The 18,550-nt window shown below is 38.0% G+C and overlaps 1 protein-coding gene across 6 annotated transcripts in view; it reads right to left on the bottom strand.

The window, feature by feature from the left end:
* USP34 (ubiquitin specific peptidase 34) overlaps window positions 1–18,550 on the bottom strand; it is a 139,303-nt gene that overhangs the window by 46,045 nt on the left and 74,708 nt on the right. For 4 of the 6 annotated variants that reach the window (XM_065682384.1, XM_065682387.1, XM_065682388.1 and 1 more), the window contains 14 exons: window positions 17,945–18,154; window positions 16,327–16,452; window positions 15,437–15,559; window positions 15,227–15,310; window positions 14,826–14,912; window positions 12,940–13,140; window positions 11,518–11,600; window positions 10,318–10,358; window positions 9,198–9,322; window positions 7,941–8,093; window positions 7,632–7,736; window positions 6,435–6,490; window positions 6,222–6,342; window positions 2,243–2,426 (listed from right to left, as the gene is read on the bottom strand). In XM_065682384.1, the coding sequence (XP_065538456.1) occupies window positions 2,243–2,426; window positions 6,222–6,342; window positions 6,435–6,490; window positions 7,632–7,736; window positions 7,941–8,093; window positions 9,198–9,322; window positions 10,318–10,358; window positions 11,518–11,600; window positions 12,940–13,140; window positions 14,826–14,912; window positions 15,227–15,310; window positions 15,437–15,559; window positions 16,327–16,452; window positions 17,945–18,154 (1,699 nt within the window). The remainder of the gene's footprint in view (window positions 1–2,242; window positions 2,427–6,221; window positions 6,343–6,434; window positions 6,491–7,631; window positions 7,737–7,940; window positions 8,094–9,197; window positions 9,323–10,317; window positions 10,359–11,517; window positions 11,601–12,939; window positions 13,141–14,825; window positions 14,913–15,226; window positions 15,311–15,436; window positions 15,560–16,326; window positions 16,453–17,944; window positions 18,155–18,550) is intronic. The other 2 variants (XM_065682385.1, XM_065682386.1) reach the window with 2 other exon arrangements.

Below are 18,550 nucleotides of genomic sequence, written 5' to 3'. Positions count from 1 at the left end.
TAACATCAGACACTATCTTAAACTTCCAGGAAGCAAAGCAGCTGGTCTTGTTTCCTTCCTTTGAACTGAATGCTTTTATTAGTCTTGGTCTTTGAAGAAAGTGAAACTCCAGAACTGCAATTTTATGAGCAATAATAGAGGTTACCTAAATCCCCTCTTTAAGAAGATCAGAGTCTGCATTAACTGTTAACGCTGTTGAGAAAAGGAGGACAGAAGTCCACTGACTCAGCTACTTAGCAGTTCATTTCCTACAGTATCACCTGCTGAAAACACACAAAGGTCTTTAGTCAAAACCACCTATCTGTGAAGTAGCAAAAAGCACCCAAGTCATTCTCTTCTTCTACCCATCAATGAAGGAAGCTCCATTAGCGGAAATGAAGAAGCAAAATGCTGCTGAAATTGAAACTTTACTACAACTACTTTATGTTATTCATGCTACTTTAAGTCTGAACAACAGTATACAGTGTACATTTTAATGATGGCCAGAATAGAGTCTTAGTAACAGTATTTTTAATTGCAACCCTATTTAATTGTCTTTTTCTGTCCCAAGGAAAATAGACTAGAGATCCTTTAATAAAATGTTTTCCTTTGGAGACTTCATTTTGCTGCATTAAATTAAGGCCGTCTAATAAGAGCATCCTGGCTTCAATCAGTAAGGAGGAAGACATGGTAGAATAGCAGAGACAGTAACTGCTGAGAATAGAGAACAACTGCACAAGTGGCAGGAGCAAAAAACGTCTACAATGAACCACAAAACTAAAATGTTAAAAGCAACGACAGGATGGAAATTGATGAAACTTTCCTAATATTTCTCCTAAGAACAGGGAGACACAACTACAACTAAGATTTTTAATGACTAATAAGATTACAGAGATAAGTGAAAAAATCCAGTTTTAAGCATCTTTGGATCACATCAGTGGAATAACAAGACTTTAAACAAATGAGGTATCAGAAGTCCTACGTCAAGTCGCGCATCAGGAAGAGACAATGGCACTCTGCCAGTTGTAATAAAATTAGCATTCATGAAACTGAGATACACTGAATATGGAGCAGGAGCACAGACCAGATGGTTCTGGAGAACTCAGGAAGGAACATAAAAATCTAGAGAAGAGTATTTGGAAGGAAGTAACAACTGTGGTAGATGTGACAGAAAACTCCAGCACGTAGGAATTACTGGGATTGGGAGTGAGAAAAGTATTAACTGTGGAAAAGGAATGATTGCACCTGGAGAGAAACAACCTCAGCAGGAGAAGGTGTACTCACAGCAAACAGAAATATCCAACCTTCGCGATATTTTCCCTGAGCACAGGAGACTTTGGAGTGCAGAACACAAAACATTAATACGATCAGATTTCTCTTTTGCTTCCTGAATTGTGAGGTGCTAAATCAATTCCATAGCTTATAATAAATTAAAGAACCTCAGGTGACAGGAATTTAAACCAGGAATGTGAAAGGAAATCTATCAAGCTAAAAATGCATACTGAGAAACTGCAAATCAAAGATAAAATACTAAGTAACTTCAAATTCTGGTAATTTACATATTATGCATAGGGATTGTGTTTCCAAAACGCAGGAAGCATGAAAGCCAAGAGGTAGAACAAACTTGTATTAGCACTGTATGCAGACATATGGGTACAGACTGAAGTCAACTGCAGAGATATTAGAGACTCTCGAAACACGATACTGCTGTTACTAGCCACTACACCTCAGTGTGGTTTATAGACTTTGGTTCATGTACCATGTTTCTTCATGTTAGAAGGGGAAAACAGAAATTTAAATCCAGCACAAGCATAATGAAACATGGAAAATCCACCCTCACAACATTATCTGTGTGTTGGTATCATTTAACAGGACCACATACTATAAATAACCTATAGTTAAGAACAGATGATCTGAAAATCATACATGGGGGTAAAGCCACTCATTTGCTACGTGAGCAAAAGATGCCAACATCTGCTCTGTGACACTGCTGTAAGTGATAGTGGATGAGTAGTAGAGCTACAAAGTGGAACTTCAAGAGCAGCGTGAGTGGCAACAGTGTCTTACTTCATCATCACTACTTTTGGAAAGTGGTACTACTTAGTATAATGGAAGTCCATATGACAAGTACACTAATATTTTAGTACTTTGTAAATCCAAATGTTCAAAACAAACACAAAATGAACAGAGAATGTTCATTGTGGAAAAATGGACTAGTTTTCCACAAAATACTCAAAATCTGCATACGAATAAAGGTTCTTACACTGCATGTGTTGTGCCATAACCCAGTTGTGGAGCAGCCTGTAGTTTTCCACGGACCCCTTTACCATTTCTACCAGCAAGTCATAAGCAGCAGCCCTTGAAGAATGTGACTTGCATTTTGGCTGTTGCCTGTCCTTCAAGCTTGGCAGCAAGAAGAGAAGATTGAAGATGTCTCTCAGAAACTCCTGTAAAACAGTTCAATTGGCATATTTAGCAGTTTGAACACATTCTTAAAGGAGAAGTAATGTATTAACGATCTGATAGAAATGTCTATAGACCTTCTAGACCTCCATGATTTACAGAACTTTCCGACTTGTATACAGGCTCTGAATTAGGGAATGCAACAACTTACTTTATACTAAATAAAGTGCACCATAACCATACTAGAGCCTAAAGACAAACATGTCCCGTGGAAAAGAATGATGAATTATGCTTGATTCATGATTGATTTAAGAAACCACACACATTTTTAGTAACATTAGGGCCAGTTTCTCCTAGTGAAAGACAGCACATAACCTTAATAACTCGATTTGAGTTTTATGAATTGCTAATCAACCTTAAAACACATACTAAATTATGTACCATGTGTACTATACATGTATCTTTATAATGTTTCATGTTTGGAATGTTAACTGAGCTACAAAAGATGTGATAGTTGTTCCAAGTCAGGCTGCCTTTGGATGATAAATACTTATTACACACTTATTTATCTTTACTGTTCCAGATTAATTATTAATCACTCTAATAATAATAATACACTAAAAAGTGACTGATCTGTCTAAACTTCAGTACCTTCTTCCACAACTACAGCACCTTCAAAGAAGTGAGAATGGCGAAAAAGCCAACTTTCAGCTACGAAGTGAACATTAATAATTACTGATTTCAGTGGTATAATGACAGACCATGAAAATAAAAACTGAGCAGATTTATGAAGCAGTATTTCAACAAATACCCATAAGCAACCAGCAATTCATGTGCACACTTTATGTCTAGGGCCGGTGACATGATCCATCACTTGCACTCTGCTGCTTCTTGTAAAATGTCTGCAATCTTACCAAACTCTATTCAATCATTAAATCATATTAATAGTGTATCATTTTAGTTGTCCATCTAATCAGACAATAAATCCTCTACCTCTGCAGAACTTTCATTACTCTTTCCCCCACCAAAGATGTCATCTTGATTCTTTTTTAGGGACAAAATTCCTCCCCATTTGTTGAGCACAAGGTGCCAATCCAGCTATTACACTTCATTCTACAGTTTCTACACTGTAATTAATAACTGTTCTTCCTGTATTTCCCTGCTCAGGAATATTCACTTATGAAGCCTTCAGATGTTAAAAGGCAAGTTCTGCTATAAAATCTAAATATTTCAACAAATGGCCTTCTGCAGAGTACACACCAAAATCACCATGAAAAGCCTTGTTCCGGTGTGCAGGGAAATTCCTACAGTTTTAATATAAAATCATAGAATCATAGAAAATCTTACAAGCAGGGTCTTATGGCTATGAATGAATAATAAGGAAAGGTCTTTCCCTGCCAATATAGTTAAAGATCTTTCAGATTTAGGCTGAGGAAGTTGGGGCTGTTCAGCCTGGAGAAGAGAAGGCTGCGTGGAGACCTCAGAGCAGCCTTCCAGTACCTGAAGGGGGCCTATAGGGATGCTGGGGAGGGACTCTTCATCAGGGACTGTAGAGACAGGACAAGGGGTAACGGGTTAAAACTTAGACAGGGGAAGTTTAGATTGGATATAAGGAGGAAATTCTTTACTGTGAGGGTGGTGAGGCACTGGAATGGGTTGCCCAAGGAGGTTGTGAGTGCTCCATCCCTGTCAGCGTTCAAGGCCAGGTTGGACGAAGCCTTGGGTGAGATGGTTTAATGTGAGGTGTCCCTGCCCATGGCAGGGGGTTTGGAACTGGATGATCTTGAGGTCCTTTCCAACCCTAACTACCCTATAATTCTATGATTCTATTTCTCCACACTTTGTAGAAAGAAAACATGCAAAATTAACAATTTTATATACCTGGTTCCTTGGTAGCTAGTCTGTGCCAGCAATGCTTGCGGGGCAGCAGCCTGCTTCCTTTTCATTCCTAACTATACGTGTCAGGTTTAGATGATTACAGCTCATCAGCAGACCAGCTGCATCTACTAAGCCAAGTTTTAGACTGTTCTCTCAGCTGCACCCTAGTGCTGTGCTGCAGCCTTCTTCAAACAGGTTTGTTAACAGACCAGCCCCGTCCCAGACCAGAAAAGAGGTAACTTCAGAGACCTGGAACTATGTTTTCCTGATTAACATTCTCAACCTTGCATTTGTATTCATTGAATTCTGACATGTTGGAGCAGGGGAGACAAAGAACATGAGAGATGATTTTGCTCAGAGAAGGAATTAGTAGGGAAGAAAAGGCCAAGCAGAGCATCAGAATCCTCTAGGCAAGCCTAATCTATTTTCAGTATTTGACAATGCATTTTCCTGGCTGCTTTTTCCCCAGCTTTTGCTCAGAGCGTGTGGTTTCACAACCCTATTACACTGAACATAATACAAAGCTCTTCACTAATGCACTTTATAATGTGCAGTTAATAAGTGTTCTTAATTGTACATAGAATTAAAAAAACCAAAAACTAGATCATGACTTGGTCTCAGAACATGTACTAAGTCCTTCTCTCTCAGCAAAGCCAAATTCCTTGTGAGTACTTTGTGTGGGTACCACTCTGTTCACATTCATCCATTTTTCCAATCAAATTCCTGACCTCCCATATATGTACCATATTTTAGTGTTCTGTATAGTGTCACTCCTCTCTACTTAAGCTTCTCTTTTGTTTTCTTCTTATACTTTCCACATATCCAAGCTACACAAACCTGATCTTTGGGTACCTCTACTACTTAAATTTCCACATCATCCTCCACGCTGCACTCTGTGAATTGAATTCTTGCTCTAATTTAATCTGCAAGCTCTCCATACTTAAAAGGCACTTATTCCAGGAGAATTACATAGTATTAGTCTGTCAAAATGCTGTTAGCAGTGTAATTTTCCATTAGGTCCTGCACAATGTGGACACTGTTGAAACTTTTTGGTTAGTAAAATTACCTTCAAGGCCATTTTATGATAACAGAGTAAACAGACAGGATAGATACAACCTAATTAGATACAGAGGACTGTTTTTCTGGGGAAACCTCACTAAAGGTTGAATGATAAGCTCCAAGCAGTCTATAGAAAAAAACATCAGTTTACATCAGGTTTTACACCAGGTGAAAACATCACCACAAGGATTTTATTTAATAGACAATCTGTCCTTGAAACGCAAAGTAGGAATTTTTCAGCAATTTCCCCTGCTTGGCTACTGTCCCATCTTACAAGCACAGGTGAAATGTAATATTCTTTTAAAGAGGTGCATACCACTGTGCAGATGTAGAGCTTAAATGCTACTGATCACAGCTGACCCAGGATATTGTCAAAAAGCAGCTGTTGTTAATGACTTAAATCAGTTGATGCTGATCAATACTGAAATCGTTTAACGGCTATGAATGAAAATAAATAACATTTCAAGGATGCAAGAACTCTACCTTGAAATTTTATATGGTTTTAAAGGAAAGGGACTGTATGTGCTACTTTTTAATATGGTTAGATATATGGAAGAAGTTCTTTATTGTAAAGGTGGTGAGGCACTGGCACAGGCTGCCCAGAGAAGTGGTGAATGCTCCATCCCTGGCAGTGTTCAAGGCCAGGTTGGACAGAGCCTTGGGTGAGATGGTTTAGTGTGAGGTGTACTCTGCCCATGGCAGGGAGTTGAAACTGAATGATCTTAAGGGTCTTTCCAACCCTAACTATGCCATGATTGTATGTGTGTTTTTATCAATCATCCTAAGGCTAGAAACACGATATACTGACGCCTGCAATCAAAATGGTGGAAAAACAGGTGAAATGAAGAAAGTACAGCAACAAGAGATAACACAATTTAGATCTCTTTGTGGTCTTTTCTTACCTGGCCTTCACGAGAAAATTTAAATGGTGGTTTGTGCTTAATAACACTTGTTGCAAGACGAAGTAGTCCTGTAAGTCCATCATCTTCAATGTTGCCATCCTGATGATCCAGGATTTCTCTGCTATATGTACATATACACAGAAAAGAAATGTTAAACCTCTATCCCACTAAATATGATGCAATTTACAAGAGAAATTAGTTAGCAAACCTTACCTCCGAATGCAGTCAGCAAGATGTCTTGCTAGTGCATCTAAATCAAGCAGTGTTGTCTGATTAAAAATAAAGAAAAGGGAATAGAAATGGAAAATAATGATGAACTTCATGAATTACAATTTATAAGCCCAGTCTAGCACTATGGCTATGCTTTTGGATGAAATTTTGTTATTGCACACAGGGACAATTAAAACTCATCTTTCAAGCATGCATGTAACAATATTTTAATGTATTTTTATACAGAGATGAAACTGTTTTTTAAAATCAATGTGATAGTTCAAATTAAGTAATACTTATTCTTTCAATTCCAGGTCCCAGAAATATAATACCATACCCTCCAAAAACAGAATACCACTATTTTAAAGAGAAATGTTTCGTTGCTGTTTCTCAGATGAACACACAGTTTGTCATCAGAAGTTTTACAAGTCCCATTAGCATTTCTTCCTTGAGCAACATACAGAAGCAGCAGGCCTAACTGTAGCCTATAGCTAAGAGGTTCAATAAAGCAGAAATGGAAGGAAACTGAACATAGGAAGAGGGGCAGGGGGAACAAAGGAGCAAAATATTTGCCTCTACTGAGAACATTCAGAGTCAGGAGAGGACAAGACTCCTCCACTCCAGAGAAACCAGGGTAAGGCTTTATCTTCCTTCCCTTCCCACACTCCTGCCACAACTGTAAGAATGAACTAGAAAGATCTATACAGGGCCATGAGCCAGCACAAACAGCTGCAGAGTTTGCCCCAAAAGTAATTTAACCCTCTTGAGATGTTTCAAGAGTTTTGAGTAAGTTTTCTAACCTGTGTTAAGTGGTTGTTAATTGACATTTGTTCCTCTTTCAGCTTTAGTCAAATACTTGATTACCTCCTCCTTAGACCACACTGAAATTATGAACAGTGAATCTCACAGATATTTATAGTATTCCCAATGACTGTCACCTTCACTTAAGTTCACCCTCTTTGTGTAGTATACTCTTCCCCCTTCCTGACTCTGCAGGTTCAGTAACTGAAGCTTCCTTTGGCCAAGAGCTACTAAATACATATCAGAGATTAGGGAAACCTGTGAGATGGGAAAGATCCAAGAGCTGTTCACAGCAGTTCGCCAGATCTTCAGTAAAAATGTCTCATGCTGCAGTAAAAGTGCTTTGAATACTCACATTTATAAAAGCAAACATTCATATGAATACAAAGCAAGCCCTACCTGACTTGCATCTTTGACGTGTATGTTATCAATCAGTTTGCACAGCAGCCAAAAATATTCCTTACAACCTGGTCGCAGCACTGTTTCTTCTTCATAATCCTCTATCTGTGAAAAGAAATTGCTTTTGGTCTGAAGCACATCAGACAAAAGAACAAAAGACTTAATATCTCAGTGTATCAGAAACACTATGTCAGACGTAGTCAGATAATTTGTCTGACGTGATAACGCTATTATTTTTTTCTCTCTGTATTAACAAAAGGAAGTTTAAATAGATCTGTGATAAAGTCTTGTAATTTCTGAAATCCTCACCCGGATTGGTTTCAGAGCTTGAGCATCAGGGAGAAACTTTAATAACGTTGATGCAGCCAGCAGCAGAAAGGATCGATTAATTGAATCTCCTCCATCCAGTCCAGAGAGGGATAACTTGTACAAACCATTGCAAGACTCGTGGCGAACAGCAGTCTTCATGAAAAACCAAAGAATTAAATGATCAAATACATTAAACCAGAATATTTTTTCTTTTTGATGTTTCTTTCACATGTACCTAATAACTTCCTCTCAAAATCTAGCATGTTATGCAGGGCAGAATGTGTCTTTCTAAAAATGAACATTACAAATAACATACATTTAAATTACTTGCATGAACATACAAAAGATACTGTTCTTAACAAAAAAGTTGACTTGCTGGTGCCCCTGGTCTCCTGAGTTAGGTACCAGTAAAGATAACAGCCAGTTACTAAATAGAAAACTAAACAGTTACTAAAATACAAAGTATCACATCTGGGCAAACTGGGGCAATCTATGTGATGCTGGAACACAGCACTTGCTCATTCCTAACTACACAGTTACTTGGTTTAATTTCCCTAGAAGAATTATTTTCTTCTTTCTTTTACTCTTTTTCAAAGAAAAGTACCCACAGGCTATCTCTAATCCAGCTTTGGAAGTTTGCACTCTTTGTCTTCTACGGTTTTTAAACGGAGTCAGCATGTAAGCTTTTTCTGTGCTTGAGTAATAAAGCAACAGATAATAATTACCACATCATGTCCATATTGCACCTTTAAGCAATCACTAGTAAAGACAAACATTTTATGCTGTGCATATCTTCATGCAATTCAAGTTTTTTCTTACATCAGAAAGAATTACATCAAGCCAGGCAAAGATTTTGGTAATAAACATTTTTATATTAACTCTCATTCATCTCCTTTTGTGATAAAAAGTGAAAAAGAATATATAATGGGGGAAGTATATTTAGACTAATGCACATTGGATGGCATCACCCAGAAATTTCAACAAATTACCACAAGAAAATCACCCTCATACAGAAGCCAAGAACAAAAACAAGAGTTTATAAACTGGTTTGCAATCAACCACAAATGTGCCTTCTTACATGGTATTTCAACTCCAAAAGATTACTTCTTATACGGGATTGCAAGTCATTGAGTCAGGTCCTGCCTACTTTTAGCAGGAAACAACATGTTTTGAATTTAATGGCAACCTGAAACCAAAGGTAAGCTTGTTCCATATTACGCACTAATTAGTAACTCAATAACCTCTCCCTGAACGTACCTCTGGAATAAGAAGAGTAAGTTTCTTTAGCCAGTCTTGCAAATGATCGCTGTCTGCCAGACTGGATTTCACCAGGGAACAGCAATGAGCCCAGCTCACCAAAAGCCACATTGAATAATGAGTGACTGAAAGAAAGTAAATCACACTGTCACTAACAGAACAGGCTTTTTAGGTTGAAGAGTTGCATAGTTATAGCACATATGACACTTAATTCTGCCATAAAAATGTACAAGATTAAATCCTTTCTTAGAACTTACTGGAACATCAGATATGACCTAAAGTTAGAATTTTACCTATATGCTCTCTAAATACTGACCACTGTACTACTGACAGCAATTAAATTAGATTAAATATTACCAATCTGAGGCACGAAACTTTCCTGCATCTCTCCTTCTTATGCAGTGAGTTAGTACTTTGCTAATGGGTTGCATCCTGTCTTAACATGAACATTTCCCTGGACTAACTAGTATATCTGCTCCTTTCTTCTTAAGAGCTAAAAGTAAGACTTTAGTAGGTGATAAACAGCATTTACTGAGAATTCGAGTTCATAGACATTAGCATCCACAGGGCACAACAAAGTGGAAAAAAAGAAGACAACACATAAGCCTAGCAGGACATACCTGCATTTATACACACTAATGATGTATTTTTGACACATACTTTGATGCAGATTTAATGTGACACAGGTCACCTAAACCTTTCGTAACAAACCTCCACAAAAGGCAGAGATGAGGGAGGTCCAAGGAATTCTAGGCCCAGAATCATTTTTGTAAACCAGAATGAAGGTCACTATTGGTGACTCCATTATGGAGTTTTATATGCTGCTCTTTGAAAGCTAAGTCGAAAGCTGGTTTTCCTGCCAAAACCAGCTCTTCTGGAGATGAAGTCTACTACAGTATAAAACTGCAACTCATATAAAACGACTGGTAGAGAAGGAAAGCCAGGCAGGTCTTCTGGGACCTCCCCGTGTGTTCCCACCTAGCATGCAGCAGCACCCACACTACCAAGGAACACAACTTTATAGCATTCTAATAGTGGAATACATCAAACACACAACTTGTTGTCTTCAATATGTTTTCACTACTAGTAGTTCATAACATAGCTGTTTGGCAGCACTAACCTTCATGTCTTGATCTGTGATCAGACTGAGCCTTCAGCACCCTGAACAGGAAGAAGATAGAGCCATTTGAGCTTTGTTACAGAACGTAACAGTATCACTTAGAAATGCAAGCACCCACAAGTAACAACACAGTTACTCTGAAGTACTCACTAAGAAAACAAAAACGTTCATCTTAAAAAGGATTCATTTCTTGCAATATTCAAAATAAGCAACAATAATAGAACTATGAAAACCTTCAATCACCCCCTTAAAGCTTTACTGACCAGAAGAAAGTCAAGAAAAAACAGCCACAATTCCATTATTTTATCCAAAAAAGAAAAGATGTAAAACAGACCCAAAAACTGACTCATACAGAAGAAAGCTAGTATTCCTCATAAAGAACTGCACGTTGAACAAGCATTTGTAAACTTTAAACAAACTTAAGTTTATGAAACCAAAACCATACTGTATGTTTCTAAAATTACTCCTGCAACTCAACTAGAGATTAACGTTAGGCACACTTGCAGGCTTGACTGGAAATGCTTTGAATGCCCTTAACAATCTTACAGTAAAAGGAACTATCTGTTACTTGGAATCAAATAATTCTACAACATCAAATGCAGCAAAACCCCTGACCTCCCCACCATCAGGCTGACTGTCACAATGCCGTTTTACACAGAATTGCTTTTCTCAGGACGAAAGGACAAAAATCTCTAATAGCCCAGTTCTGAAGGTAAAATTGAGCCTTCAGTACACGAACACTCACTAAAGCAATCAGGGTAATTTCAGCAGTAATTTGCTAATGTTATTAGGATAGGAAAATAAGTCGAAACCAGCAGACAAAGAAGCAACTTAAAAGTTACTTTATTTGAATTTCTCCTTTACATTACTTTGAAATTGAGAATGCTAAATGCTACAGAGAGAACAAAGGAACAGCTTTGCGTGAGAATTTATGAGAGCGTACCATGTATAGCCTGTTGCTCTGTGTCTTATCCACTGACCAGGGAGAGTTCGCACCACTCTCCTCTCTCACCCCTGTAAGGGTAGGATAACTACCAGACGAGGCGACTAAGAAAAGCAAGTCTAATGCCCAGAGACTTAAATTTCTGATATGGGTGTTAATGGGGACTACAACTGAAAGAGCTATTTACTGTATTTAAAGCAGGGATGAAAACGTGCACACTTGATTAGCTTGATTACAAAAATAAGGAGATATTGTACCTAGGTGCCAAGTTGTCATATGTGTAAGCAACTGACATAAGTCGCTGAATCAAACTGGTTCCCTGGACAAGTACAAGAAACACCTTTAAAAATTGAAGTCAAAAGAAAAAAAAAAAAAAACAACAGTTAATATAACAACAAGCTTTTTGATCTGTTTTTAAATTATACACACTGTGTGAATCTAAAACAAACCCACCTGTCTAGAGGGAGGAAGAGTGGAAGACAAATCACAGCATCTCCATAGTTACGACATGGATTGTTTTTTATTAAAGCAGATCTAAAATGCTGTGTTGCATTGACTAAGTCTAGATGTTAAATGTAATTCTAGTTCTCTAAGAAAGACAATTTAACTGAATAGGAAAACCCATCATTTCTCCATTCCTTTTAGTAAAAAAGCAGTATTTTTTAAAAAAGCAGAGGCTATTCACTTCTAACAATCTTAGGCTTGAGGAGACAGGGTTGAGGATGAGGTTGGGCATATAAATTTCACCTGTCTCCATGATCAACACATCTTATTGACTATACATACGCTTACATTCGTCATTATTAGAGAACCTCTCAGGCTACACAGCATTTTCAATTCAAAAAAGAAGGTCTTTTAAAGCATTTCAATAACAAATTTACTGCACTCAAAAATATTCAATCGACAATTAAAAGTTGAAAACCAGCAGCAGCACTTACAGCCAATGTTAAAATATTTCATGCATTTAATAATTTCCCTGTATCATTGTCGCTTTGGCAATTCTGTTTTGTCAAAAACAGATCTTAATACTAAGAGAACAGTTCAGGTATTTCCATGTATGATGGATGCATTCCATCAATGATGAATGCAACGCCTGGCTCCAGCTCACAGTTCAGATCTACCCTTTCTGGCAACCACAGCTGGTCCTGTGCCCAAGGAGCAATGGATTTACAGTGAACGTATTTCTGATGCCAAAATACTACACTTGCCTGGTCTACATTAGGAAATTAGCATGCAGGGATGTGGTAGGAAAGTTTACAGTTTAGGTAATTTTACCTTACACTCACTCATATCCTTAAGTAGAGAAAGCTATTTTAGGGTTTACTAAAGGAGTCTAAAACAGATGTAGTGAGGATGGGGACAGCCCATAGAAGAGGTTACCATAGAAGAAAAGGAGGAATTAATTTAGAAAACAAACTCTAAGAAATAGGGATAAAGCACTTCAATTCTGAATTACCAATTCATGTGCTCACCAATCACCAAAACCCCTTTTGGCTGCAGCTTTTAATACTGCCATGTTTAAAGCAATTAAAATACTTTTTAGAAGAGAAAAACATGTAGGATATAGATTAACAGAATTAATTTTTCCATTACATTATTTTACCACCAAAATAAAGGCTTCACACATCAAAGCAGTCATTTTTCTAAAGTTCACAAACTGGACACAGTTTATCTCTTACCTCTGTTAAACGAGGTATGTGAAGGCCCTTTGCATGGTCACTTGAAGTCTTCCTTGATTTGCCTGGCCATGTTCTCTTCCTGTGACTCTCTGCTACACCAGACCAGGCAAAGACATCATGGTAAGCTAAATCCAGATCTGAAGGATCAACTGCAAACTGGCATATCAGCTTCAGCAAGCAAGCAAGACAGTCTAGCTGCCACTGTGGATAAGAAGAAAATGAAATGCTATTTTTCAGGGATTTACTTTACAAATAATCCTATGCCTACTACAGATTTGAAATGAAAAGCTTAAGCAAGGTATAAACAGCCAGAAATAAGTGGCAAAACCTCATCAGAATAGACCCCAAAGTGGAAGGATATTTTAAAAAGCTTAGTTATAATGAAAACATTTTCATGACCCACTCTATTAACAGGTGCATTCAAGATACTCTATTATTCAGTGCATGATACAACACAGAGGAGATAAGCTCAATAGCTAAGAGCCTTTCCTGCATTGCAGTCAACTATAGCACAGGGTTTAAAGTATGGTACACAGAAGTGCTTTCAAGCTAAATATTACTGAACCATGTAGAGACAAAACTACCATTTTGTATTGTAACATCTCGTTAGATGAAAACCACTCGTTCATTTAATAACTCTTGAGATCAATTTTCACGGTGCTCAGCTGTGAGGCTACGACCAAACAAGCACCTCCTCAGCTCCACCAGAAGGAGGTGTATTATGATAGTAAAATTAATAATAATCAGAGAATCATAGAATGGTTTGGGTTGAAAAGGGGCTTTGAGCTTATCCAGTTCTAACCCCCTGCCACAGGCAGGGACAGCTTCCACTGGACCAGGTTGCTCCAAGCCCCATGCAACCTGACTTTGAACACTGCCAGGGATAATACAATAGAGCACCACGTCACAGCATTTGTTATAGTAATGAAATAATTAATTTAGAACAAAAACATCAAAACCAGTTAGAAACTATCAAATTTTTGATAAACACTATACCTGCCTTCTTTTTAGTACTTGAGTACCTGTCACCAGTTTTATACATACGTGGGTATGCTTGTTCATTGACACCTTTTCACATACCTGACTCAGAACTTGAGAGATAGAATTTTTTTGTAATTAAATGCCATAGAAGTGAAAATAAAAGAGAAAAATTAACTCTAATATAAAAAAGTTTTCATTATGGTATGAATTTAGCTCCAACTAATTAAAAGAATAATGATGAAAAAGGCATTATATAATAATGACTAATAACATCCATTATTGAAAAGTGCCTTTATTGACACCCCAGCCACAATGCTACCACTTTTGTCCCAATGCCAACAAGGGGAAATGGTATTTCTTTGGCCTCTTCAAAAAGAAAGATAATGAAGAGAGTACTGCTTTGAAAACAGACTATGATAAAAGTTTTCAAATAACAACCTTCCCTGAAACAAGCAGAAAAAAAGGCAAAAATAAAGCACCCACTTCTTGTTTTGCAGATTCTGACTTTGCTAAAGAAGTGCGAGATGCAACAGAATAATCAATGCAGCTGCAACCATTGTGAAAGATGGAGCTCAGTTTTTGTTCTAAGATGTTCCCATGATGTGCAATTTTACATTCTACAAACTAGGATTTTTTAAGACTGGACAAAAAATTAAATAAAAAGTACAGAAATACAAAGGGTGTTTTTAAAAATAAAAAATCAGAAGTATGAAGTTGGGTTTTTTAAGAAAATAAAATTCTTCTGGGAGTAGAAAATATTCAAGATCCCATCGCATAGGGTCTGGTGGCTTCAATTACAGAAGTCATTTGTTTCACTTACTACAGAAAAAATAACTGTAACAAAGGCAGAGAGAAATGAAAGCCTTTGCAAGTGACAGCTCTGTTATTCTGGAATGAACACCTACCACAGTCCATGATTCTTGTTCTTTAGGCTCTAAGATTCCAGAATTGAAAATTTCTAGCAACTGTTGGAGCCCTCCAGCAGCAACGAACTGTGAATATAGTATGGAACCAAAGTGAGAAAATGCAAGTACAGAAATATCACAAAGTTCAGTTAGATACCAATCTAAGCTTTATAAATACATGAATGACGAACTATTCACCTGGGTGTTTTATGAAAAACAAAAGAAACAGTTTTACACAACTATGACAAATTTACAGGACTGATAACACAGAAAAGTTTAAAATGTTATATTTATTTGAGATCAAAAACTTTAAGATGGATAATGTTTTAAATGGGTTTCCATTTACATCCTCTTTAAAAAACTCTTATTAGGTGTCACAGAATACTGTAGGAAAATCAAACCTTGCAGCTCCATGTGTTTTTACTGTTTTCTATCTGATCTTCACTCGAGTCATCAGAGTCTGGATAAAGATCACTGTAACTTCCCTAAAGATAAATAAGTACAAGTTGTTGTAGAAATAGTTAAGGAATTAAAACACTAAAAATCAACTCATTAATACACACTTTGGTTCAGAGAGAAAAACACATATCCAGTGCAAGAAACTCTATTACCGTAGATTCGCGTCTTATTCTCCTGTTGGGCTTTCCCAAAGCTTCAATAATTTCCAGGGCATACAAAAGTTTATGGGCACTTTTTATTCGCAGAAGATCCTTCCAGCTAAAGCCATCATTACCCTTACAAAAGACAGAAAACAATTAACACAATTTTATGCAATGCTGAGCTATCTACAAAATGCAAAGAGAGGATTTTTAAAGTGACACAGACAAATAATTTGGTTTTTAATTTCACTTATTGTTTGAAATGAAGACAATTATCTATACATGATTAATGGTTTGAATAATGTGCCTTCTAAAATGAAATGCGAGTACGCTTCCAACATTATTATAAGTTAAGCTACACACAATTTTAAAGAAGAGGAAGCCAAATGTTATGCTCTAAACTGTAATTTCCACCAATATTTTGAGACGTGCCCATAAAGATCCACAATAGCTAAAAACTGTTAATATATAATTGTAACAACTTAAAAAGAGGCAAAATTTTCATGTACAGGGCAAGAATTCAATTAGATAAGTGCTCATGCTTTGAACTTACAGAAGAGAGCACAAAAGCACTGCTGTCATGAGAGTCATAATGTTAAAGCAGGCCACAGATAAAGAAAACTGCTGTTTCAATTCCAAACAAAATACTGTGACAATTAGTATTGCGTATTCATTTATTCAATAGGTTTTTAGAAGAAAACATGAAAACAAACTTTGGGAGCTAAATGACATCTCTTTAATTTCATAAGAATTATTAGGTTTGTCTATCAGGTTTATGTAGGTCTCGGGATGCTTAACATACATACTATTTAACATTCCTATATGCGGAAAAGTCAACAAAACCACTAGACATGAAAACATCCACGTAACGTAAATATGTAAAACAAGCATTCTTTGTTCACCTGCTCATCTGAAATATTCTGGAATGCCTGCAACATATTAGGGCACGTTGGCAGAAGCATTAACAGCTCCCAGACTCGTCTGGATAAGTTTTCTGCGTGGAGATGGAGTTCCTCACACCTTGCACTCTGACAAACCACAGAACAACCATTTTTATTGCGAGCTTCAGTGTGAAAGTCAGATTTCAAAGTCACAAAATGCATTTACTCTTAATGAAGAAGCTGTTTCCTATCTAATGCAAATCTTTAAACACAACATGAAGAACTGAAGTCTCACTGAACCTGCAGGAAACTAAGTGACATCTTTACATTTTGAAATACTGGAGTGTAAATAAAACTTCAATATAAACTACTGATTCAAATAAACCATTATTTAATCTTCCACAAGCTAATGATGGCACGTAAGACATGAAGCTTGAGTTTTTGCAATAAAACCTTTACAAAGCTTTCTTCAAGCCAACTCCCATTAGAATCATAGAATCATAGAATAGTTAGGGTTGGAAAGGACCTTAAGATCATCCAGTTCCAACCCCCCCTGCCATGGGCAGGAACACCTCACACTAAACCATCCCACACAAGGCTTCATCCAACCTGGCCTTGAACACTGCCAGTAATGGAGCACTCACAACCTCCCTGGGCAACCCATTCCAGTGCCTCACCACCCTAACAGGAAAGAATTTCCTCCTTATATCCAATCTAAACTTCCCCTGTTTAAGTTTTAACCCGTTACCCCTTGTCCTGTCACTACAGTCCCTGATGAAGAGTCCCTCCCCAGCATCCCTATAGGCCCCCTTCAGGTACTGGAAGGCTGCTATGAGGTCTCCACGCAGCCTTCTCTTCTCCAGGCTGAACAGCCCCAACTTCCTCGGCCTCTCTTCATACGGGAGGTGCTCCAGTCCCCTGATCATCCTCGTGGCCTCCTCTGGACTTGTTCCAGCAGTTCCATGTCCTTTTTATGTTGAGGACACCAGAACTGCACACAATGCTCCAGGGGAGGTCTCACAAGAGCAGAGCAGAGGGGCAGGATCACCTCCTTCGCCCTGCTGGTCACGCTCCTTTTGATGCAGCCCAGGATACGGTTGGCTTTCTGGGCTGCGAGCGCACACTGCAGCTGGCTCATGTTCATTTTCTCATTGACCAGCACCCCCAAGTCCTTCTCCGCAGGGCCGCTCTGAATCTCTTCTTTGCCCAGTCTGTAGCTGTGCCGGGGATTGCTCCGACCCAGGTGTAGGACCTTGCACTTGTCGTGGTTGAACTTCATAAGGTTGGCATCAGCCCACCTCACAAGCGTGTCAAGGTCCCTCTGGATGGCATCCCTTCCCTCCAGCGTATCAACCGGACCACACAGCTTGGTGTGATCGGCAAACTTGCTGAGGGCGCAATTCTTTCTTAAGAATTACTTTTTTATAGCTTCTACCACTTAGAACATTTAAAATACATCAAGAACAATGTTGTTAAGAAAATCAGAAAAATCACAGTGATGGTTATATCATATGTGAAATGTGAATCTACAGGCAATAAACGCATCTAGTGAATGGACAGAGCACACAAGAATTAGGCTAGATCAGAAAAACAGCTGCAGTAAGTCTTAAATGCAATTACTGTAATAAAACTAATTTACCTCACTATCTTCCATAGCCACTTCTCCAGAAGGAGGCTTGAAAGAGGCAAGCATCTCTAACAAATCAAAAAGGGTGGTAAGATGAGGTTCTTGCAGGAGTAAAAGCATTGGAATGTTGTCCTTCTGAGGAGGAGGTAGGCAGGATGCTGGAAGCTGAACACCTTCACCTTTACGTTCTCTCCTTGGTGCACCCAGAGATACAAACACCATCTAGAAAGAGAGGCAAATAACAAGGAGAGAGACAATTTTAAAAATGCATATGATGAGCCATGGAATGCTTTCAACAGGATCATAATCAAGAACTTAAAGACTACATTAATCTCTTTGTGGTCAAATCTTTACTGAGCAGCATTCTGAGCAACTGCCATAATTAAAACTTGGTTTTGCTTTCACTTGAGGCATTCCTGGTTGCATGTATTTTTTGCTGCTGCTACAGTAAAAGGTCCTGTTTTCTTGTCCCTCCCTCCATTATTTTGCCATTCAGGCTGGGGAGACTCTAGTAGTTGTCTGACTTCCCAGTACATTAATGAAATGGCACAAAAACTGAACCAGAGTTAAAATCAAAGACATCAGCTTAAAGAACCAGAATGCTACTGAAGGCACGGC

This window comes from Lathamus discolor, chromosome 5 (genome assembly GCF_037157495.1).
Source record: "Lathamus discolor isolate bLatDis1 chromosome 5, bLatDis1.hap1, whole genome shotgun sequence".
In the NCBI taxonomy this organism is placed as follows: domain Eukaryota; kingdom Metazoa; phylum Chordata; class Aves; order Psittaciformes; family Psittacidae; genus Lathamus; species Lathamus discolor.
Note: the sequence above shows the minus strand (reverse complement) of the source record. Positions and strands in the feature narration are given on the sequence as shown.